At 42.0% G+C, this 24,144-nt stretch overlaps 1 protein-coding gene across 2 annotated transcripts in view; it reads left to right on the forward strand.

Annotated features, from left to right (window-relative positions):
* The window catches only part of CORIN (corin, serine peptidase), a 308,207-nt gene that overhangs the window by 211,356 nt on the left and 72,707 nt on the right, over window positions 1-24,144 (forward strand). For both annotated transcript variants that reach the window (XM_007071024.4, XM_043544404.1), the window contains exons 8-11: window positions 3,686-3,796; window positions 7,529-7,651; window positions 13,367-13,474; window positions 23,557-23,788. In XM_007071024.4, coding sequence (XP_007071086.3) covers window positions 3,686-3,796; window positions 7,529-7,651; window positions 13,367-13,474; window positions 23,557-23,788 — 574 coding nt within the window. The remainder of the gene's footprint in view (window positions 1-3,685; window positions 3,797-7,528; window positions 7,652-13,366; window positions 13,475-23,556; window positions 23,789-24,144) is intronic.

The raw sequence follows: 24,144 nt of genomic DNA on the forward strand, positions 1-24,144 counted from the left end.
AGAAACGTTATTTGCTCAATACCCTCCAAGAGGTGATCAGGGGCCCGAGAGCAAGAAGCAAGGTCCCAGGGTCAGGCCAGAAGCACAAGCAAGGCAGTGTTAGGCCTGTGGGCTGAGAGGACACTTCAAGAGAGGGTGCCCCTATTGGGAAGAGAAGAAGTCTAGCTCCAAGGGAATGAAAGCAGGAAAACTGCAAGGTCCCTGACCTGGGAAGAGAACAGGAAGGGGGGACGCTTGTTTCGCCTGTGGGGAACCAGGGCATGTGAAGAGGCAGTGCCCTCACAGGCAGAACAGGAGCCCAGGGAAGGGCAGCGTCCTGATTGGGGATGAGAAAGGGGACCCAAGCCAGGAGAAGGGCAAGGGAGCCAGAAAGGAACAGAAAGAGGTGCCAGATACCAGAGGGGGCTGCACCAATATGGTAGAGAAGGCCAAAGGGGCTGGACCGGAGAGACAGGAGGGAAAGAAGAGTCCCTTAGACATCCAGCTGAAGGATGTGGGCACTTATATAGAGACCAATTGAAGGGAGCTGGAAACTCAGACTCTAGGAAAAGGGGTACTGGCAGAGTCAGCAGAGCAAGGACCAGGGCTATGGGAGAGGCTGAAAGCCACCGAGCTGGCCTTGCAAATAGCACAAGATGGCACAGACAGGGAAAATAAGGAATACCAGGGAGGAGAATGATAACTTGCTCCTCCTAGTGGAGAATCTGAGATGGGAGTGGGACACCCTGCGACCACAGCTATGGGGGTAGTCGGTCTAAAGGAGGTGCGTGATGGGGCGCCTGCCGAACATGGGGCTCTGAGGGGTTAATAGCACCCTTGGGAGGCTGCGCAGGAGGCAGCCAATCAGAGAGGGGCTGAAAGAAGCAGCCAATCAGGGCCGGGCTGGCCCATATAAGAAGGGCTTCAGAACAGAGCAGCTTTAGTCACTCCCTGGAGTTTGAGGAGTGAGGTGGACTGGCTGCCTTTCAGGCTGAAGACAGCAGGCACCCTGGACAGAGTAGTGCTGCAGGCAGAGACCCAGAGAGCTAAAGGCAGTTTCTGATGGGCTGCAGGGATCTGCAGGCTGTGGCCCTGAGACAAGGGCAAAGAGGGTGCTGGGGCTGTGGGGAAGTGGCCCAGGGAAATGTACAGAGGAGTCAGAGGGGTGCTGCCATGCCTGGGTCCCCTGTGTCCCACTCGGCACTGAAGAAGTGGCTGGACTAAGGGATGGCAATATTCCCCTGGAAAGGGGGAGCACAGAGTGCAGCGCAATCAGAGGGCTGTGTCACTGAAGAGCACGCTGCAGTCCTGGGAGTGACATGGGTCCCAGGGTAGAAGAGACAGTGGCAAGGCACCACCAGAAGAGGGTACACTGGCAAGAAAAGCTAATTCCCATGACAGCCAGCAGGAGGCACCAGAGTAGTGAGTCTCACCCCATCACAAGGAATTATACTACAGGCTGAAGTGTAGCTGAAATGTGAAAGACCTAAGGCAATAACCCCAGGTCAGAAACTTTGCACTCTCATTCTGGGAGACAAACAAGTAACCACAAATGGGTACAGTCCACCACAAAGATCTGCAAGAAGGGTGTGTGACACTCTGTACCTCCAAGTAGGACCCTGGAACCTCCTTATTCACCACGGTCATAAGATTATGATAAGTTTTGTACAAAGTATATCTAGTGAGGTATCATTTAAAAAGTCTTGATTTGTTGAACATTTAATAAAATTAGTAAAATTCCTGTTGGTTTGTGTGTACTGTCCTTATATGTGAAGTTATGAAGTATTGCTACATGTGCTACTGAAATACATTGTAAGGTTTGGAGACACCCACAACCAGCCTTTCAGTTGCAACAAAGGAGGGCCAGATAGGTGTAGATGGCCTATCAAAAAGAATTCACTCTCCCAGAGGCTCCTTAGAGTAGGCATGTATCCAGTGGAGACTGCTTGACCAATGGGGACTGCCTGACCCCCATGTCACAGGAAGGATCTTTCTAGCAGCTGGAAGAAGGTATAAAAAGAGAGAGTGACATCAATTAGTCTCTCCCCCACCTCCCATCTCAACATCCAGAAGATCGTCTGAAAGACAAAGACTTGGAATTAGGGAAATTGGTCCCATGCTGGATCGGAGTCCAGTCTGTGTATTGAGGAACTGTAAGCTGCCTATAACATCTGTGGGGGTGAGAAACTGTTTGATTCAAATCTTGCTTAGTCTGTTAAAGTTAGACAATTTCTATTTTTAGTTCTTAGGTAACCAACTTTGATCTCTATGCCTATTACTTAGATTTTAAGTGATTATATCTTTCTACAATTAATTCATCTGTTTTATATTTTACCTAAAACAGTGTGTTTTTGGTTGAAGTGATAGGAGAATCTCAGCTTGGGTAACAAAGGCTGGTGCATGTCCACTTTCCTATGAAGAAGTGGTGAATTAAGTAATAATATTACACTGACCAGGCTCTGACCAGTGCAAGACAGCACAGTTCTGGAATTGGGGCAGAATTGGCTGAAGCCTCCCAATTGATGGTTCATGAATGGCTGGGAGTTCATTCATGTAACTCAGTTGGGTATGTCCCTGCCTGTGGCTGGCTGTGTAAATGCAATGCCTGTCAGAGGCTTATAGCTTGACATTAACATGACCATGTGAGAAGCAGCCCAGGCTGGTAAGTTTGGAGGGCTCAGTGGTCCCATAGTCCAGGTTTCACCCTGGGGATCCCATCACAGGGGGCTTTGGCAATTAGGTTGCTATGGAGTATGTAAGCAGTTAGACCTCACTTACATATAGGAATTAAGAAATAAGTATATAAATCATGAATATTAATGTCTGATGCTTAATTATGGACACCCCAAACGCCACATGTGGATGGGGCAGCTATTGACCTTATAATTATTAGGGTAAAGGATCAAATATGGTATATATCCATACTATTACCATAGTTAATGGTATAAAATGTTACACCCAGTTCCCGTTTCTTTGGGTTTGTTGGGTCCCCGAGATGGTGTAAACTGAATCAGGACCTCCGTTCTGATGGGCTCCACTTACTTTCCCTTCTATCTGGTTTTCAATGGTCTCCATAAATTGTGAGTTTGCACCATGCAAGATTATAAGTATGAACAATACAGGAAACCACTTTACTGCACTTACTTATCCTTATATTTATGTATATTGATCCTTTCCTACTATGTCAGTTATACTTGTCTGTATTAAATTTTCTGTGTGTTTCACCAAATAACCATCTTCTCAATAAACTCTAATTTTCCACCTAGGAAAAGAACGAGTTATCTGTAACAAGTGCCTGTTGCACCCCAATACATAATCTTATAAGTGTAATAATTCTTCAGGTTACAACTTCCTAACCCCTGTCTTGTAATTAGGCCCATCTCTGACCAATTAGGCCTTCTCTAGGAACCTAATTAGTGCTAATAGTGACGAGAGACCTGGTGCAAGCTCCATCTCTCTCAGCATTCTGACCTCACTTTACATCAGTTTTTCCTTTGTTCAAGGCATTTACTATAAGTATAAAATAGTTTAAGTAATACTGCAGTATGGTAACCTTGTGTACTGTTGCTAATCTAACACTAAATTGCCAAATTTGTAATGATGATGACGTTTTCAGAGCATAGAATTATCAAGCAGAAATGGGAATTACACAATTGGAATTAATTTTTTTCCTCTTTCCTTTTTTTCCCTCCTAATTTTTCATCAGATTGCAATCCATTGAAGCAACATCGATGTGGAGATGGAAGATGTATAACGGTAGACTGGGTATGTGATGGTGACCATGATTGTATAGACAAGTCAGATGAAGTCAATTGCTGTAAGTTACCTGGTTTCTTAAGTCTCCATATCCATACTGTTTTAACAAAATGTTAAGGATGGAATATTGCTAGAAATACAAGAATTTAAGGTAATTTGATTTCATACAGCTTAGTAAGTGGTTAATGTCCTTGCAGGTAATGTACTGTGGCAAACATAGTTACCCTAGAGGTTAGCTAATGTGATTCCAATTTTTAAAAATGGGCTCCAGAGGTGATCCTGGCAATTACAGGCCAATATGCCTAACTTCAGTACCAGGCAAATTGGTTGAAACTATAGTAAAGAACAGAATTATCAGACACAGATGAACATGATTTGTTGGGGGAAGAGTCAACATGATTTCTGTAAAGGGAAATCATGCCTCACCAGTCTACTAAAATTCTTTGAGGGGGGGCTTGTGGACAAGGGTGATCCAGTGGATGTAGTGTACTTAGATTTTCAGAAAGCCTTTGACAAGGTCCGTCACCAGAAGCTCTTAAGCAAAGTAAGCTGTCATGGAATAAGAGGGAAGGGCCTCTCTTGGATCAGTAACTGGTTAAAAGATAGGAAACAAAGGGTAGGAATAAATGGTCAGTTCTCAGAAAGGAGAGAGGTAAATAGTGGTGTCCCCCAGGAGGTTGTACCGGGACCAGTACTGTTCAACATATTCATAAATGATCTAGACAAAGGGGTAAACAGTGAGGTGGCAAAATTTGCAGACAATACAAAACTACTCAAGATAATTAAGTCCAAAGCAGACTGTGAAGAGTTACAAAGTGTGACAAAGTTCCTCCTCTACTACCTTGGTGGGTCTTGCACTTATTGGCAGATTTGTTTGCCTCGGAGATTCACGGCAGCCCTCAGTTCGGCCATTCTCGTGAACCCACAGTCCAGGTCAACTCCTCCTGTGTCTGACCAGGAGCTGGGAGGTGTGGGGGGAACCCGGGCCTGCCCTCTACTCCAGGTTCCAGCCCAGGGCCCTCTGGAATGCAGCTGTCTAGAGTGCCTCCTGAAACAGCTGTGCGACAGCTACAACTCCCTGCGCTACTTCCCCATGGCTCCTTCCAACATCTTCTTTGTCCTCACCATAGGACCTTCCTCCTGGTGTCCGATAATGCTTGTACTCCTCAGTCCTCCAACAGTGCACATTCTCACTCTCAGCTCCTAGTACCTCTTGCTCCTCACACGCGCACCACAAACTGAAGTGAGCTCCTTTTTAAACCCGGGTGCCCTGATTAGCCTGCCTTAATTGATTCTAGCAGCTTCTTGATTAGCTGCAGGTGTTCTAATCAGCCTGTCTGTCTTAATTGTTTCCAGAAAGTTCCTGATTGTTCTGGAACTTTCCCTGTTACCGTACCCAGGGAAAAGGGACCTACTTAACCTGGGGCTAATATATCTGCCTTCTATCACTCTCCTGTAACCATCTGGCCCAACCCTGTCACAAAAGGGATCTCACAAAACTGGGTGACTGGGCAACAAAATGGCAAATGAAATTCAATGTTGATAAGTGCAAAGTACTGCACACTGGAAAACATAATCCCAACTATACACATAAAATGATGGGGTCTAAATTAGCTGTTACCCCTCAAGAAAGTGATCTTGGAGTCTGTTTGGCACTGCTGAGGCCATATCTGGAGTATTCCATCCAGTTTTGGGCCCTCCACTACAGAAAGGATGTGGACAAATTGGGGAGAGTCCAGAGGAGGGCAACAAAAATGATTAGGGGGTTGGAGCACATGACTTATGAGAAGAGGCTGAGGGAACTGGGCTTATTTAATCTGCAGAAGAGAAGAGGGAGGGAGGATTTGATAGCAGCCTTCAGCTACGTGAAGGGGGGGTTCCAAAGAGGATGGAGCTAGGCTGTTCTCAGTGGTGGCAGATGACAGAACAAGAAGCAGTGGTCTCAAGTTGCAGTGTGGGAGGTCTAGGTTGGATATTAGGAAAAACTATTTCACTAGGAGGGTGGTGAAACACTGGAATGGGTTACCTAGGAAGGTGGTGGAATCTCCATCCTTAGAGGTTTTTAAGGCCTGGCTTGACAAAGCCCTGGCTGGGATGATTTAGTTGGGATTGGTCCTGCTTTGAGCAGGGGGTTGGACTAGATGACCTCCTGAGGTCTCTTCCAACCCTAATCTTCTATGATTCTATGATTGTGCACAGTTCTCTGAAAACCTCCACTTAGTGTGTAGTGGCAGTCAAAAAAGTTAAAACAGTGTTGGGAATCATTAGGAAAGCAATAGATAATAAGACAGAAAATATCATAGTGCCTCTATATGGTATCCCCACATCTTAAATACTGCGTGCAGATCTGGTCATGCCATGTCAAAAAAGATATATTGGAATTGGAAAAGGTACAGGGAAGGGCAACAAAAATGATTAGGGGTATAGAATAGCTTCCATATGCGGAGAGATTAATAAGACTGGGACTTTTCATCTTGGAAAAAAGACAACAAAGGGGGCATATGATAGAGGTCTATGAAATTATGACTGGTGTGGAGAAAGTAAATAAGGAAGTGTTATTTACTCCTTCTCATAACACAAGAACTAAGGATCACCACATGAAATTAATAGGCAGCATGTTTAAAACAAACAAAAGGAAATATTTCTTCACACAACACACAGTCAACCTGTGGAACTCTTTGCCAGAGGATGTGATAAAGGCCAAGACTATAACCGGGTTAAAAAAAGAACTAGATAAGTTCATGGAGGATAGGTCCATCAATGCCTATTAGTCAGGATTGGCAGGGATGCAAAACCATGCTCTGAATTGTCCCTGGCCTTTGTTTGCCAAAAGCTGGGAATGGGTGACAGGGATGGATCATTTGATTACGTGTTCCGTTCAATTCTTCTGAAGCACCTGGCATTGGTCACTGTTGGAAGACAGGATACTGGGCTAGGTGGACCATTGGTCTGATCCAGTATGGTTGTTCTTATGTTCTTAACCTTTCCTTCTGGTTCATTATCATTTCAATTGGAATACTGTAACTGTCCTTCTTAAATTGTAAGCATTTTGGAGTAGGGACATCTACACAGTAATTTTTCAGCTCAGAGCCTGAGTCCTGTGAGCCCAAGTCAGCTGACCTGGGCCAGCTGTGGTTTTTTATCCCTGTGTAGCCATATACATTGAGAGCACCGGGGAGAGAGGCTCTCAGTTCAGCTACCCAGACTGGACCAGGCAGAGCTGTCATCATCCCACAGCTGATATTACATGGAAAGTCCTGCTCAGGAACAAACTGGAGCATGCTCAGAGCAGACAGTCTTCCAAAAATGTATCTGCAAAAATCTACTGATCATGTGTAAACTGTTCCCTCCCCCACCCCCCAGTCTTATCATTTGGTAAAATTTGGATGTTTTTGTGCAGAGACAGCAAAAACCCACCCCCTGCCAAATTTCAAGTCCCTGCTCCAAAGAATGCAGGCACTGCAGATTTTTGAACAATTTTTTTAACATGGGCAAAACAACTTATTTTTCCTTACCCTCATTCTTAGAAAAAGCCAAACCATTTGGCTGAAATTTTCCAGAAGAATTTAGCCTGAGGGAGACACCTGATAAGGAAAATTTCAGCCCAAATGGTTAAAATTTGAGAAAGTTTATAAGCAGCTGAAAACAGGGTCTTTATAATGGTAACTGTTGGGGCTACATTTCTAAGTATTGCTGCCAGCTCCTCCAACAATATTTTTTTCAAAAATTATCTTTAAAAGAAATGAGACCTGTAGACATGTAGGATGATTGGAATGTGTTATTGTTTCCCCAGCATGTTACAGTCAGGGTCTGGTGGAGTGCAGAAATGGACAGTGCATTCCCAGTGCTTTCCAGTGTGATGGGGATAATGACTGTAAAGACGGAAGTGATGAAGATAATTGCAGTGAAAATAAGGGTATGCTATGTTTCATTCTCTTTGCAGTAAGTCAACCAATCCCCAATGACCCTGTGTACTGGAACTTCCTTTTGGGAAATAAGGACATAAGGATGTCTGTCCCCCAACTGGCACACAAGAAGTGCCCCCCACTCCTCCATGTTACAGTCAGAACTTTTTCTTAAGCACTCCTGAAGAACCTACTCTGAGGCTAAGCAAAGAGATGGAAATGCCATGCTAGCATTTGGTTTCATAACTAATCCGTTTTTAAAAAAATACTAGTATTCTCTGTATTTCAATAAATCCAGCTGTTAAGAGTTTCCCTGTGGTTAGGATGGGTCAGTGGCATTTAGATATCATTAGTGGTTATTGCCACTTGGCAAGGAACCTCCAGGGAAAGACTTTCCTGATTGAAAATAGAGAATTAGAGGAAGAAAGTGTTCTCGTTGTTGAACTACTGGTTAAATGCAGGAAGCTCAGTGAGGGGAAAAACAGGTATGTTATAAATGCTTACAACTGGCAATAATGGCAGAACACAGAACTGACACACTTTGGGGAAAAAAATAAAATCCTTTCGTATAAGTCCACTCTCCTCTGGGGTCATCTGGTACCTTTTTCATCTCTGGCCCTTCCCATTGCTATTTTAAGTCATCTGGTCTAAAGAATAACTGAAGAAATAAAGCAGAGAAATTCAGCTCCTTCTCCTCCACCAAGATTGTTAGATCTTACAACTTGCATTGGTGAAAGCTACAGCAGGATAGTTTTTACATTTGTCATATGAAGATGTAAAAACAGAGCCAAATGTTGCCCTCAGTTATCTGTGCAACCCCAATCCAGGCTCAATTTCCTCTCCTCCATATTTCCCCTTCTCTGGTGTCTATTTTTGTTGTTGTCATTCTCTGCATCCCCAGCCTTATACTGCTTTCCAGGTCCCTCTGCTTCTCCTGTTGGAGGCTGCAAGATAGAGGGGAAAGGAAGGGAGTTGAGAAAGGAGAGTAGAATACGCTAGAAACTGTACTACTGTTTCTAGCAGCCTCTGAAAGATGCTTTTCCGAAATAGCCTTGTCACATCCACCTTACTTTCTGCCTCCTAAATTATTCATCGCTAATACAAGACTATTTAGCTGACACATTGGTGCATGAGACACAATAGAATCCAGGTGCATGTCTGTCTCTCTTGCTCTCTCACTCATTGTTTTTCTCGCCACTGTGGGACTAAGAGTAATAAAATTTTGTTTCTGTCAGTAAAGTGACCAGATATGACTCAAAGATACAAGGAGCAGATAAAGAGTGAGAAGGGGCCTTTATTATACAGTCAATGTTCTGACTATATGCTTACAGCTTAAAGTGTTCCCATCTAAACACTTTAGCTGCAATGCCTTTAAATTATTAGAAAATTTCCTCTTCTGTTCATTATCCCTAAATATTTAGTAAAATGTTGTTAAACACTTTTAGCAACCTGCCAGAGAGCAGGGAGCTTCATTTAGACAACCTTGGCAAGTTTTCCCACTGGGAAAGCGTCTCTCTAAATTTACTTAGGACTGAAGTTTTGCCTGGTTGTTATCAGGGTGCATACTATGGAGATTTCTACTGTGCCCGTTGCACAGTCCCCATAAGGGCCAGGCAGAATTCCATCCTTACATTTGGGAGTTCAGGGACCACCCCTTCCCAACTGCCCTAGGGCATACAGAACAGATTGGGCCATGCCTCAGCACCACCATACCTCAGGCACTGGCTGTTGTACCAAGAGAAATAAGTTGCACTTTGTAAAGAGAGAGGACCTTCCTGTGCTTTTCCTAAGGGTGCAGCTCAGACCTAGTCAGACTGTGTGCTTTACACATTCTGCTGTCTCTGCCATCCGAGCTTGTAAGTTCATTTGTTATAATGTCACTTTACATAATTTACAAGCTTTGCTATCAAAGCCAGGAGAACTTGTAGATTCTTTGATCCCTTCTTTGAACTAGCTTCACATAGGGGAACTGTGTGTATCTGTCTTGTATGCTCAGTAAACAGTTTTCAAGGAGTCACAGTTTTGCCAAAACAATCCCTGCAATTACTTTTGTCCTCACTTAGGACCATACCCAGCTTTTGCTTTCTAACTTCAGTCTTTTCTGTTATAGCTCTGTCTGAAGAAATATGACTGGAATTCTAAAGCATGAGAATAGTGTTTTACATCCTCACGAAACTCAAACTGGATGAAGGGATTTTCTCAAATTTTCCTCAAACTCAATTCCAGGCAGAGTCCAAACATGAACACTCCCCCCTCCCTCCTGCACCTCCCCACAATGCTAATTTTTTTTAAATAGTGAGAAAATGGCCTTATAATTGAAATTTCTCTATAACCTGTATAATACTGGGCACTACCAAATATGTGCTTAAGAAACTCCCAAGTTGTGCGGATTCTTGTGTCACACACACATGTGCAGAATCAGTTTACAGTGAAGCCAAATATTATGTTAGTGGGGGCTGGAGGCGACACACTGAAAGTCTCTCTGAGACAATTGAAAGAGTAAATTCCTTACTTTTAATGTTAATGAGAGCATTCAATTCAGAAAGTAATCAAGCCTGCAGGAAGACGTGGCATGACCACATGTTAGTTGACCATCTGATCTTTTAAAATAAAAATATAGTCTCCATATACCCCATTTCAGAATGTAATGGGAGAACCTCAGAGGATTTATAGACATGGGCCTATTCAGCTAAGCTTTCACACATTCAAATACTTACCTACATCTTGTTTAAACTTTTGGTACCCCCACACCAGTCTGCCTCTGGCAAGCTTTCAGTAGCTCATGCTAGTCCTATAGTTTTGTCTCCCTCTACTGACCCAGACAGACCACACTGCCTCAGTCTGTACTTTGTATTTTGAAGGGTCTCTGGATCCAGCAAAGTATCTGTGGCACACCTGGTCTTACTCCCCCCAACCTCGAAGCGGGTGGAAAAACACTACTAGGTCCCACCTAAGGACTTCTAGCATTTTTATGCCCATTTGATACTGGGGTTGCTTATTATCTCTGTAGTGTAGGAGAAGACCAGATCCACCAAGGGCATCAAGACAAGGACACCAAAGAGCTAGATACTTTTGTCCAGAAAGTCTATTCTTAGGTCGCCTTCCAATTGTCAAGCACTGTTCATGCAAACAGTATCCAGACTCTGCAAGGCTGCTCGTGAAATAAACTGCTCACATTTGTCAAGCATTATGCACTGGACTTGGCTGCTAGAGCAGATAAGTTTGGGAGACTGTACTCCAATCTGTATTTGACTGATGCAGTTGATACTCCTCATGTTCACCAACCTGAAGAAAATACTGCTTGCAAGTCACCTACAGTGGAATCCACAATGACACATACTCAGAGAAAGAACGATTATTTACACCACAATAACTCTGGTTCTTCAAGATGTAGTCAGTGTGGATCACATGACTTCCTGCCCATAGGCGCTGACTTTTGCTTTTCGCCAGGGGTGCACCACCTCCACTCCCTGACAGACGTTACTATTCAAAATATTCTGAGCTTGCGCACATGAGGTACATGTGCACTTAGAAGGGGATCCATACTGACTACAGCATCTCGAAGAACCACAGTTACTGAAGGGTAAATAATCATTCTTTCATCTTTTCACAGTTAAAGGAGTATGGATGCATCTAAGAGAGGCAAAGAAGTTCTTAAACGATTTAGGATGTTGGTTTGGCTTCAAAAAACAGTTGAGCAGTAGTAGCACATTTGTGATATCATCAGACTAGATATGAGAGGGAGAACAGCCAGTAACTTGCTACTTCATCCATATAATCTACAAGTGAATATTGGCTTACCATATTATTGAATGAGAAAACGTACCTTCCTTACATACCTTAAGGAAATGTAATTACGACCTTAATGCTGTCTCATTCTGTGAAAATAGAAATCCAATATGGAAGTAATCAAAACTGAGTCTATGATGCTTTCTAAAGACATGGCAGACTGTGTTTATATGAATTCAATGTGGACTCTATTATGATTAGAAAGAATCTGTACTGTACCCACAGATGGTAGCATACCAAGGACTTGAGAAAGGACCTCCCTTTAGGAGATGGGTAGGAGGTAGCTGAGACGTGGTGATGGCAAGACTTTAAAAATATGTTTTAATGCCCAGATTTATGGCAATTTTGGAAGTCTGTAAAGATTTTCCTATCCTATGAGTTTCATTTTAGGATCAAGTGCTCTTGTAAAATAAAAAGACCAAAAATCTATTAGTTCCTGTATGTGCATATCATATTGTACTGTAGCAAATGTGGTAAAGATGTAAAACGTACATCCTCTGCTATACCTCAGATGAAGTGAAGCCACCGAAGGAACGAAAAGATATTCTTGATACACCTAGCTCAGGGTTAAGCTACATAAATTAGATTGTGAGCTCTTTGGGGACAGGGTCTTGTCTCTTTATTGTGTGTCTGCACAGTGTCTGGTGGTTGGTGCCCATGGACACTACTTCAGTACAAATGACAATAGTAATAATATGATTTTAAACTTGACGGAGCGATAACGTTATACACTGAGTCTCTGTGTTCAAGAGCAGGTAATTGAGGTAACTTTACAAAACAGCCAAAGCCACATAAAGGAGGTGACTTTCAGTGCCAGCCCCGGCTGTACCCTTAGCAAAGATTTTAGTTGGGTGGGGAGGACTCAGAGTCATACAGCACATAGATAGTAATAGAGCAGTAGAGATAGTATTCTGTGAGAGGAAGTGTGGATGGGCCAAAGTTTCGAACACGGAAGCTCTCTGGTGAGGTGTAAACTTTGCTGCATTTGGCTGTTGGATATCCGTCAATAGCAGTGGTTCCCAACCTATTTACGATTGTGGGCTGCATGTGCAGCTCTCTATGTGTTACATGGGCCACATCCATACAATTATATATACTACCTGCGTGGCCCTGAGGATGTCACATAGGCCACAGCTGTGAGCTGATTGGGCCACAAATGTTGAGAACCATTGCTCTATAGGCTGGTGGGCAGCTTCACCAGCCAAGGAAGGAAAACAAAGCTTTAGGCATTAGTCTTTTAAGGCCCTTTGTTTTTATTGTCTACAAAACAAAAAGCAAATCAGGTGAAAAATACAGAGGAATAATTCCCACAGGCTTTCCCTGCTTTAACCAGCCAGGAGGCTAGAGGACATACCATTCCCCTTTGACCCAGCTTCTTATTCCTCTTATACTCTTCCCCAAATAGCTATGTGACACGCTGAAAGCACTCCTCATGCACAGCCCAGAATCTGGGCTATAAACTTTCTCACATTTAATTTAATTTAAACCTGGGGATAAGAAGAGCGAAAGGAGAAATCTTGTTAAACACCAATAAGTTTTTTTCCACCATAGAAATGTTTTAAGCACTGGTGTCCCAGATGTACTAGTGGAAATGCTGGGGGCTCTATACTCATCAGGGAAAATACCTTGAAAATGACAAGTACTGTGGTGGTCTAACAGCAGATTGTTACTGAACCATCTAATGCACTTGGGAACACTTTTAGTCTGTGTCTGTTAATCTGTAACTGTATCTTCTGACCACTACACTGTCACTTTTATTCCTCTACTAAACCATTATAGTAACTAGGGTGACCAGACAGCAAGTGTGAAAAATCAGGAAGGGGTGGGGAGTAATAGGAGCCTATATAAGAAAAAGACCCAAAAATCGGGACTGTCCCTATAAAATCGGGACATCTGGTCACCCTAATAGTAACAAGCTTTTATTGTTTTTTCTTCAGATCAACCACCATGTCAGGAAGGGGACCAGAGATGTATTGATACTTCCTGCCCTGACTCTTGTGGCACCTCTTTTCTCTGTGACATGACCAATAGCCGGACAAACTGTAGTAAGTAGAGCATGTATTTCCTGCCATTGTTGTCTCAAGGCACATTTCCAGAGCTTTCACTGTAATTGAATTTATGAAGATGTGCTGCAGAATACAGAAGGAAAGTCTTTTCATTTCACCTTAATTTGATGACTAATGGATGCAAGTCTAGCAGTTAAGTTGTTGAAATGGTCTTGGTTAGGCCAAACCAGAAACAAATCAATCTTGAATCATGACTAAGATGCCACGCACTTTTTAACATCTTTATGACATTAGACCCTCATTTTTTCCCTCAGTATATTTTCTTTGTTTTGTTCTGTTGTGTGGGTGTTCATTGTTACAATTTGTTTAAATAAAGTTAAAGAACACTAAAATGTGCACAAAGGAAACAAAGTATTGAGCATGACTTATGAATCCACATATGTCTCCCTAGACAAAATACAGTCTAGTATATAGCAAGTATGTACCTTAACAGGTGGCCAAACATTAGGATAATACGGTATTAAGATTGACTCTCGACAGAAGTTAAAATAGGCCAAGTGAGGCATGCATATAGAAGAGTTCAATTGGGTACTATGGTTTAAAGAGGAGTTTTAAAGAAAGATGAAAAGAAAGGGAGAAAAGTGTGGAGATCATGCCCTCTAGGAATGGATTGTTCATAGGCGGTTTTGATTTATCGTCACAAGCGATTGTTTACTGGGAGCATGCAAAATCATTTTGAGGAGTAAGTTGAACAGGTATGAAAGAAAATTTGGAATTTAGCTCATAAATTCAGGTTGGAATTATTTCAATTGTAAATGAGCTAGTGAATGGCTACCAGTTTGGCTGTGCTTGGGAACCAGTCTCATGGGGAAAGTGGTAATGATTTCCATATCATCTTCGTATCAGACCTTAGATTTAGTGCAGTTAACTGTAGCCCCTTCCACTCCCTCCCCTAACCTACTTTGTGTAGTCTATGCAGTCTGATTATTCGGGATATTGAGTGCCCTTAACTTAATTGAAGACAATGAGAGTTAAGGGTGTTCAGCACTTCACAGAATTAGCCCTGAAGTGAGTATATTGACTTTGGCAGATCATGTAGGACAAAGCCTGGGGGATTTGGGAATGTCATTTCCAAGGATCTTATTAATTATTGTAGAATTGCTTGGAGCATACTGCAATGTTAGCCAGCTATGACTTTGTAGCACATGGCATGATTAATAAGTTGTCTTCGTTTTATGTTTAATGGTGTATGGGGTATCAGAAGGGCTGTCTCACAGCAGCATTGTTGCAACAGTGTCTATCCCAGCTCTCTCCAGCTGCTGCTGGTAGCAACAGTGCCAGTGTTCCACGACTTTGAGGGATGACTCCATCTCCCCAATCAAAGGTCCTCCTACAAAAGGTCTGTTTACTTGGGCTGTGCTGAATTTGGCTACAGAGATATAGTTTTCCTAAGAACAGGCACATTATTAGTTTGAGCCGTTGTTTTCCAGCTGTTCTTTGATCATAAGAAGTGTGTTATAGCTTTCATATGCTACCGCTGAAGGCTTTAGATTTAGACACTGGGTTATGAGTTTACTAGTCTGACAATTTCAAATTTAATCAGGATGAAACATATTATACAGGTAGCTGGCCTCAATGAGACATTTTTGGGATATGCACATTGGTTTATTTTTAGAGGGGGCAAAAATGGTTTTGATCAAGTATTTTTCTTTATTTCTAACCAGTTTTACAGTAAAGAAATTTATTTTTAAAGAATAATCTGTTGCAGGCATCATCCCCGTGTAAAACATGACTGATGTCTGGGCGGTAACCTTGGAAAACAGTAAGAGCAGGGGCTACGTTTCAAAGCATTCAGGATGGACTGAATGCCCTCCGGTCATCATAATTTCCAATCCATTTAGGCTGACATCGTAATGTAGTTGTGGCATCTTTTTAATGGCAGTACAGATGTCTTAGACACTTCTTCTGAGAGTATATTGAAGGGAGCTGATGGAGATGTTACTGTCATATCAGACATCCTCATATCTAATATAATTAATGCTTTTATTCAGATCTGGGCCTAATATTTTGTTAGTGGATAAGGCCCAGGCAAATTATTTTTTATTGTATATTTTAAAAATATTTTTAAAGTTATTCTGGTCCTGCCTCAGGGCTGGAGGCTGGACTAGGTGACCTCTCGAGGTCCCTCCCAGCCCTGCATTTCTGATATTTCTATAGGATTTTGGCTTAAGATGACAGATGCAAGGGATTTTATTACTTTGTCCCTTGCTCATTAGGTTGTACTTAGAGATAATACTACAAATAAGGATTTATTTCCTATTAAACTATAGAATATATTTCAAAAGGAAGCAATATGGTTCTATTACTAGCTGGGTGAATAAAAATCAATTATTTTAAAAAATCTGACATTTTTACTTTGGATTTTTTAATTTAAATTAAAACCAGGTTTATTTTTTTCAAAATAAACCTATTTAAAATTAAATTTGAAATTAACATCCTATTTTGAGGCCTAAATTTATAATCTATTAAAATCTTTTCAATAAATAAATAAATAAAACAAATAATAACAACAGTACATATTTGCTGCCAAATTTTAAAGAAAGTCAAGCCACTGAACTGCTGGAAGTCTCTGGGTAAGCACCTCGAACCAGAGTTTGCAGAAATGCTAAACCAACTTTTGACAGCAGTAGAGTCTTCTGCAGGTGCAGAGAGAATATTTTCTTCATTTCAGTGTATTCAATTAGGTCAGTTCAATGTCTAGTTCATTCAAAGCTAAGAAACCAACTGGGAGTTGAAAGAACAGGAAAGTTTTCTTTTTCTAATCTATGATTAAAAGCTAGGTGTAAGAGGAAGAGATCTACTAGTTCTAAAATCCTGAAGGACATAGTTACCAGAAATATTCAGGTCAGTTCCCTAACTATATATAATACTTCCTTTGTTTAATAAACTTGTTAGTTTTAAATGCAAAACATGTTTTGATTTTTTTTCTTGTGTATCCAGAATATTTAAGGTAGTTTTATTTAATTAATATAAAATGCTCCTTTTGAGCATTTGTCATTGAATTTGAATTTCCATCCAAAGAGCGTGACACAAATCATAAGCAAAATTTTAATCATTTAGTAAATGAGAAATGCATTATTTACTATTTTCTCACACGGCGGTTCTCAAACTGTGGGTCGGGACCCCAAAGTGGGTCGCAACCCCATTTTAATGGGCTCGCCAGGTCTGGCTTAGACTTGCAGGGGCCCAGGGCCAAAGCCCAAGCCTGAGACCTTCAGCCCTGGGTGGTGGTGCTAAGTTTACAGGCCTCCTGTCTGGGGCTGAAGCCCTTGGTTTGGCTTTGGGTCCCTGGCCTGGGGCAGTGGGGCTTTGACTTCCCCCCTTCCACCTCCCAGGGTAGCAGGGCTTGGGTGGGCTCAGACTTTGGTCCCCCCTCCTGTGGTGCTGTAGTAATTTTTGTTGTCAGAAGGGGGTCACGGTGCAATGAAGTTTGAGAACCCCTGTTCTAACATAATAAAAAAATGTAAAAATTAAGTCTCTTAATAAATATAAATTAAATTATGTAATTATTGAAATAAATGTTTATAGATAGTATGTTTCCTGGTTAACGAAAAGAAGTACCAAATTTAGTATAAAGGCTATATTTAATTGCAAGTCATCATGTTTTAATGGTTACCAACCAATAAGAATCAACCATTCTTTAGGAAAATAACTAGGGCAGTCAAGCAATTAAAAAAATTAATTGTGATTAATCGCACGGTTAAACAATAATGGAATTCCATATATTTAAATATTTTTGGATGTTTTCTACATTTTCAAATATATTGATTTCAATTACAATGCAGAATACAAAGTGCTCACTTTATATTTATTTTTGATTACAAATATTTTCACTGTAAAAAACAAAAGAAATAGTATTTTTCAATTCACTTCATACAAGTACTGTAGTGCAGTCTCTTTATCATGAAAGTTGAACTTACAAATGTAGAATTATGTACAAAAAAAAACTCCATTGAAAAATAAAACAATGTAAAACTTTAGAGCCTACAAGTCCACTCAGTCCTACTTCAGCCAATTGCTCTGACAAACAAACTTATTTGCAAGAGATAATGCTGCCTGCTTCTTGTTTACCATGTCACCTGAAAGTGAGAACAGGTGTTTGCATGGCACTGTTGTAGCCAGTGTTGCAAGATATTTATGAGCCAGATGTGCTAAAGATTCATATGTCCCTTCGTGTTTCAACCACCATTCCATAGGACATACGTCCATGCTGATGATGGGTTCTGCTCGATAACGATCCAAAGCAGAGCGGACCGATGCATGTTCATTTTCATCTTCTGAATCAGATGCCACCAGCAGAAGGTTGATTTTTTTTTTGGTAGTTTGGGTTCTGTAGTTTCCGCATCTGAGTGTTGCTATTTTAACAGGTTTCAGAGTAGCACATGAAAGCTTATGCTCAAATAAATTTGTTGGTCTCTAAGGTACCACAAGTACTCCTTTCCTTTTCGCTATTTTAAGACTTCTGAAAGCATGCTCCACACCTCGTCCCTCTCAGATTTTGGAAGGCATTTCTGATTCTTAAACCTTGGGTTGAGTTCTTTAGCTATTTTTAGAAATCTCATGTTGGTATCGTCTTTGCGTTTTGTAAATCTGCAGTGAAAGTGTTCTTAAAACGAACATGTGTTGGATCATCATCCGAGACTGCTATAATATGAAATATATTGCAGAATGCAGGTAAAACAGAGCTGAAGACATACAGTTCTCCCCCAAGGATTTCAGTCACAAATTTAATTAACGCATTATTTTTTAATGAGCATCATCAGCATGGAAGCATGTCCTCTGGAATGGTGGCCGAAGCATGAAGGGGCATACAAATGTTCAGCATATCTGGCACACCTTGCAATGCCGGCTATAAAAGTGCTATGCGAACGTGTGTTCTCACTTTCAGGTGACATTGTATTCTATTGTTTAACAGTGTGATAAATCATGATTAATTTTTTTAATAGTGATTAATTTTTTGAGTTAATCGCCTGAGTTAAGTGCGATTAACTGACAGCCCTAAAAATAACTAAATAACTAAAAGGCACAAATGCAAAACAGAATTTAAATTGATGATTTAAATCAAGGTTTCCAGCTTGCTGATTTAAACTTTGATTAAAATTGGTGATTTAAATTGCTGTGATTTAAATCAGTCCACTATGATTATTAGAGTCCTGGAAAATGAACAGAACAGTTGGGTGATGGACTGCGTGGGTGATAGACTGCATGATCTAATTCAGTGGTTCTCAAACTTTAGCAACCCAAGGACCCCCATTTTGATTTAAAATTTTTGGTGGACCCCAAGCCCTTCCTGCTCAGCCCCAGGCCCTGACCCCACTCCACTCCTTCCCCCAGGCCCACCCCGTCCCGTCCCCACTCCTCCCCCTCCCTTCCAGCTGTTCCCCGGCATGCAGGAGACACTGGGAGGGAGGGGGAGGAGTTGAGGGAGGGGGAGGAGTTGATCACTGGGATCCACTCAGTTTCAGAAACACTGATCTAATTGATCTTTTCTAGTTTTAATTTCTATTTCTTCCAAACATGAGTAGAAATCCTATTAATATTAATGGTAATTACACATGCATATCAAGAAGACAATCAGTCTCTCCTCAGCCTAGATTAAATTTATATTATATAAACTCTTAGAAAGCTTAGATGTACTTGCATTTGCAACCTATATTAGTGTATCTGACTTTCATAATGAAGAATCACAAATTCATACCAAATCGCAATGCATAAAAGCCAGCAACTATCACCACACCAGCAACTACACACCACACCACAGAAACACTAACCCGGGAACCAATCCCTGTAACAAATCCTGTTGTCTACTCTGTCCCCATATCCAGTGATGAGCTGCCAAAATCTTAACAACGGGTTCCCTCCTCACCGCACGAGGGGGTTGTTGCCCACCCCCGCCCCCCGGGACTCCTGCGCCATCCAACCCCCCCACGTTCCTTGACGCACCCCCCCCCAGGACCCCTGCCCCATCCACTCCCCTCCCCAGTCCCCTGACTGCCCCCAGAACCGGGCAGGAGGGTCTCGTGGGCCACCATAGTGGGTGCCCACCCCGCCCCTAAGAGCCAAAGGCACCTGCCGGGGGGACGAGGTGGGGAGTCCCAGAGGTGCTTACCTGGGGCAGCTCCCAGGAAGCATCCAGCAGGTCCTTCTGGCTCCTAGGGGTGGGGGAGCATAGCTGGAGGGGAGAAGGGGGAGCGGCTGCTCCCCCACTGATCAAATCAAAAGTGGCGCCTTAGGCGCCGACTCCCTGGCTGCTCCGGGCCTGGAGCACCCACTGGGAAAATTTGGTGGGTGCCACTGGCAGCTCCCCACCCCGTGCCCGGCCCCAGCTCATCTCCTCTCCGCCTCCTCCGCTGAATGCGCTGCCCCGCTCTGCTTCTCTGCCCCCTCCCCTGGCTTCCCGCAAATCAGCTGTTTGGCGGGAAGCCGGGGAGGGCTGAGAAGCAAGTGGCGGCTTCATACCAAGGCCAAGGGTGGCGGAGGTGAGCTGGGGCGGGGAGCGGTTCCCCTGTGCACGCCCCTCCACCCCCGGGTTACCTGCTGTGGCGCAAGCGGCCCTCCTCGCACCCCCCAGCTCACCTCCGCCTCCCTGGGCCTGAGCGGGAAGCCGCGGCCTGCTTCTCAGCCTGCCCCAGTTTCCCACGCAAACAGCTGATTCGCAGGAAGTCTGGGGGGGTGGAGAAGCAGGGCAGGGCGGCGACGGAGGCGGAGGTGAGCTGGGGTTGGGGGTGGGGCGGGGAGCTGCCAGTGGGTGCTCTGCACCCACCAAATTTTCCCCTTGGGTGCTCCAAGGCTGGAGCACCCATGGAGATGGCGCCTAAGGCACCACTTTCGGCTGGTTAAATTTAGAAGCCCTTTTAGAACCGGTTGTCCCTCGCGGAACAACCAGTTCTAAAAGGGCTTCTAAGTTTAACAACCGGTTCTAGTGAACCAGTGAGAACCAGCTCCAGCTCATCACTGCACATATCTCCTCTAGCGACACCATCAGAGGACCCAACCACATGAGCACACCATTAGGGGTTCATTCACCTGCACATCTGCTAATGTGATATGTGCCAGCAATGCCCCTCTGCCATGTACATTGGCCAAACAGGATAGTCTCTACGTAAAAGAATAAATGGACACAAATCAGACATCAGGAACGGTAACATACAAAAGCCAGTAGGAGAACACTTCAATCTCCCTGGACATTCAATAACAGATTTAAAAGTAGCTATTCTTCAATAAAAAAAACTTCAAAAACAGACTTCAAAGAGAAACTGCAGAGCTACAATTCATTTGCAAATTTAACACCATTAATTTTGGGCTTGAACAGGGACTTGGAGTGGCTGGCTCACTACAAAAGCAATTTTCCCCTCTTGGTATTGACACCTCCTCATCAGTTATTGGGAGTGGACCACATCCACCTTGATTGAATTGGCCTTGTTAACACTGGTTCTCCCATCTCTTCATGTGTCAGTATATTTATGCCTACATCTGTAATTTTCACTCAATGCATCTGAAGAAGTGGGGTTTTTTACCACGAAAGCTTATGCCCAAATAAATTTGTTAGTCTTTAAGGTGCCACGGACTCCTTGTTGTTTCAGTGCATAAAAACGAGGCCAATACCTAACACATTTCAACAATATGAAGAAATTCAGTTGTGTATTCAGAGTATGTATGTGTGTGAGGAGAATTCACTGTAAAAAGAGAAGTGGCAGAGGCAGTGACAGAAAGTGATGAATCAGGTTTCTCAGAGAGTCAGGAGATGGAGGTACCAGGAGGTGAAGACATAGATGGAGAGGGTATACCAGAAGCAACAGTAAGAGAGCAAGGAAGGGAACCAGGGTGGATATTGCTGGTGAGAAAGAAGAATGGCAGAGGATTGTGTGTGTGTGGTGGTGGTGGGTGTATGTGAACTGATTATATGTGTGAAAGTGAGAAATGACAGAAGTTATGGAGACGAGAAAGGAGGTGGACGGAGCAACAGGTGAGAGGTGACTGGTCATGAGTAATTATCAGCTATTCCATGAGTCAGTCAGTTATGCTGTTGATCAATAGTGCAAAGAATCAGTTAAGCTATGAAGCAGTTATAAGGTGAATGAATGATAGTAAGCAGTAAATATGCAAAGACTCAACAGTAAGATGAATAAGCTGTTCAGAGCCCAAGAAAAATACTTTTATGCAATCAAGAATTTGTTGTCTAGGTGCACAAAGCAAATCAATTTCAGTGCTTTTTATCTGTCTCAACTCCACAAAATAATTTCATCCCAGACCATTCACTATTAAGAGGATTTGGAATTGAATTTGACCTCCCCCGACCCTTTCTCAGTATTCTTGCCATACATGCTATAAATATTCACATTTTCAGGCAGTATTGTCAAATTAACATCATTTTTTGCCACGGATTTCCATCTAGACTCAGCTAGAAAACAACATAACTTCAAGAGCAACACTTATGGTTTCAGTTGTATGCATTTATGAATTTAGAAATACTACTGACTTGTGTTAGTGCACAACCAAGTCAGGATATAATGGGCAACCTGGCATGCTCCAAAAGTGGATCTGCCTAGACTACATTGCATGGCACAACATACGCAGGAATTCCTATTGTCATCTGAGTCTTTCTTGTATTAGAGAGGTGACTGCTAAAGGAGGTTGCACTAGGGATTGTCAGGCCAGGCAAGATTGTCAGATACTACAAGAATCTTCTTTCAAATCTCTCCTCAAGACTCACCTATATATATATAATGATGTATATATAATGATACTTGCAATAAACAGTGAACTGATAATGGCTAGGCAGGTGGCCAGCAGAAATTACTAAAGTCATTAACATATCTTGTTTGTTTACAGAGCTGATCAAAACTTTTTTCCAATGAAATATGGGGTATTAAATTATACAAAATTCTCCCTGGAAAAATTTCATAGTAAAAAAAATTCATTTAAATGAAACAAAATATTATTTTTGTTTCAATTCTAAATGAAAACTTTAATCTCACATTGAATTTAAATGAATTTTTTGTTTTAATTTTTTAAATATTTTTCCTTTTGATAAAATGAAAATTTCTTGATTTTTTTTTTTTTTTTAACGTCCAGATTTTGCATTTCTTTAACAGTTTTTCCTGGAAAATACTTATAAGTCTCTGACCAGCCCTATTTATGTTATAAAACCCCTCAAAACCTGCTAATTAAACATATAACTAGCTGGCATAACCATGCATACTTCTTGTTACCCTTGTTCTCCCCCTGTGTATCTTCCTGTTTTGTTAATTACATTCACTCGTCTTAAACTGTAAACTCGTGGGGGCAGTGACTGCCTCTTACTATGTGTTCGTACAGTGCCTAGTCCAATGAGGCTCCATCCTGATCGGGGCTTCGGAGTATAGTGTAATAAAAATAATAATCTTTATTCTGTTAAACACTCTTGTTATTTTGGGAGTGGGGGGAATGTTGACAAAAGCTTTCCAATCTGCTGTATTTTGATAGTTCTGTATAAAAGCTCTTGATGTTTAAAGAGTTATTAGTTGAAAAGAATTAGCTCATGTAGTAGTTTATTTGTACCTTTTTATAAATGAGAATTCAAAAGTATGAGGTGGGAGGAAGTTTTGTTTCATGGTCTCTGTGTGTATATAATGTCTTCTGCAGTTTCCACGATATGCTATGCATCCGATGAAGTGAGCTGTAGCTCACGAAAGCTCATGCTCAAATAAACTGGTTAGTCTCTAAGGTGCCACAAGTACTCCTTTTCTTGATACAGAAAGAGTAAGTATAAATATGAAGATTGTGATTAACTGCATAGCTACGTAGGGATCAAAGTCTCCTTCCCTTGCTGACATGACTAGTCTCATATGGACCACTGCACTCAAGGACCTGTAGTTTTTATAAACTACATCTTTGTATTAAAGATTAGAGAGGCTACTGGCCACTTGGTAAAACTCCACAAGCCACCTTGGTCTATGGAAAACAAGACCTACTTTAGGAGGCCAGAGAGAGTATTATCGGTTTAAATGATTAGAATCTTGTAATTATTTATTTCGGGTTTCATCTGGTTTTACACAATGTATGTTCTTTTCTTTCAAAAGGTCAGTGTGAACCAATTACTCTGGAACTCTGCATGAACCTGCCTTACAACTATACTAACTATCCAAACTACTTGGGTCATAGGACTCAGAAGGAAGCCTCCATCAGCTGGGAGTCTTCCCTTTTTCCAGCCTTGGTTCAGACTAACTGCTACAAGTATCTTATGTTTTTTGCCTGTACAATCTTGGTGCCAAAATGTGACCCTCAAACAAATCAGCGTATCCCACCCTGCAGGTAATGTGATTGCTTCCTAACTGGATTCTTGACTAGTTTCATTCAGTACCATATGGATCTTTCTTAAAGGCTAACTCTGCTTCCATTGAAATCAGGAGAAGTTTTGCTTTTGACTTCAGTAGGATCAGGATTGGGCCCATATTTTGCAAAGTGAAAGAGGTATACTTTTTTATATACGTGTGATTATTTTTTGAAGTTTTTGAAATATTTAATGACATAGGTAAAAGAATAGCAATTCGGTTAAGTTTTCTATTTTAAACTATGTTTATACAACCTTATAAATATTCTATTGCTCTAATCCTTTGTTAGATATTAGATAAGAATTGCACCAATAGAAGGGGTACAAATATACACAG

Source organism: Chelonia mydas, chromosome 4, assembly GCF_015237465.2.
Source record: "Chelonia mydas isolate rCheMyd1 chromosome 4, rCheMyd1.pri.v2, whole genome shotgun sequence".
Taxonomy (NCBI): domain Eukaryota; kingdom Metazoa; phylum Chordata; order Testudines; family Cheloniidae; genus Chelonia; species Chelonia mydas.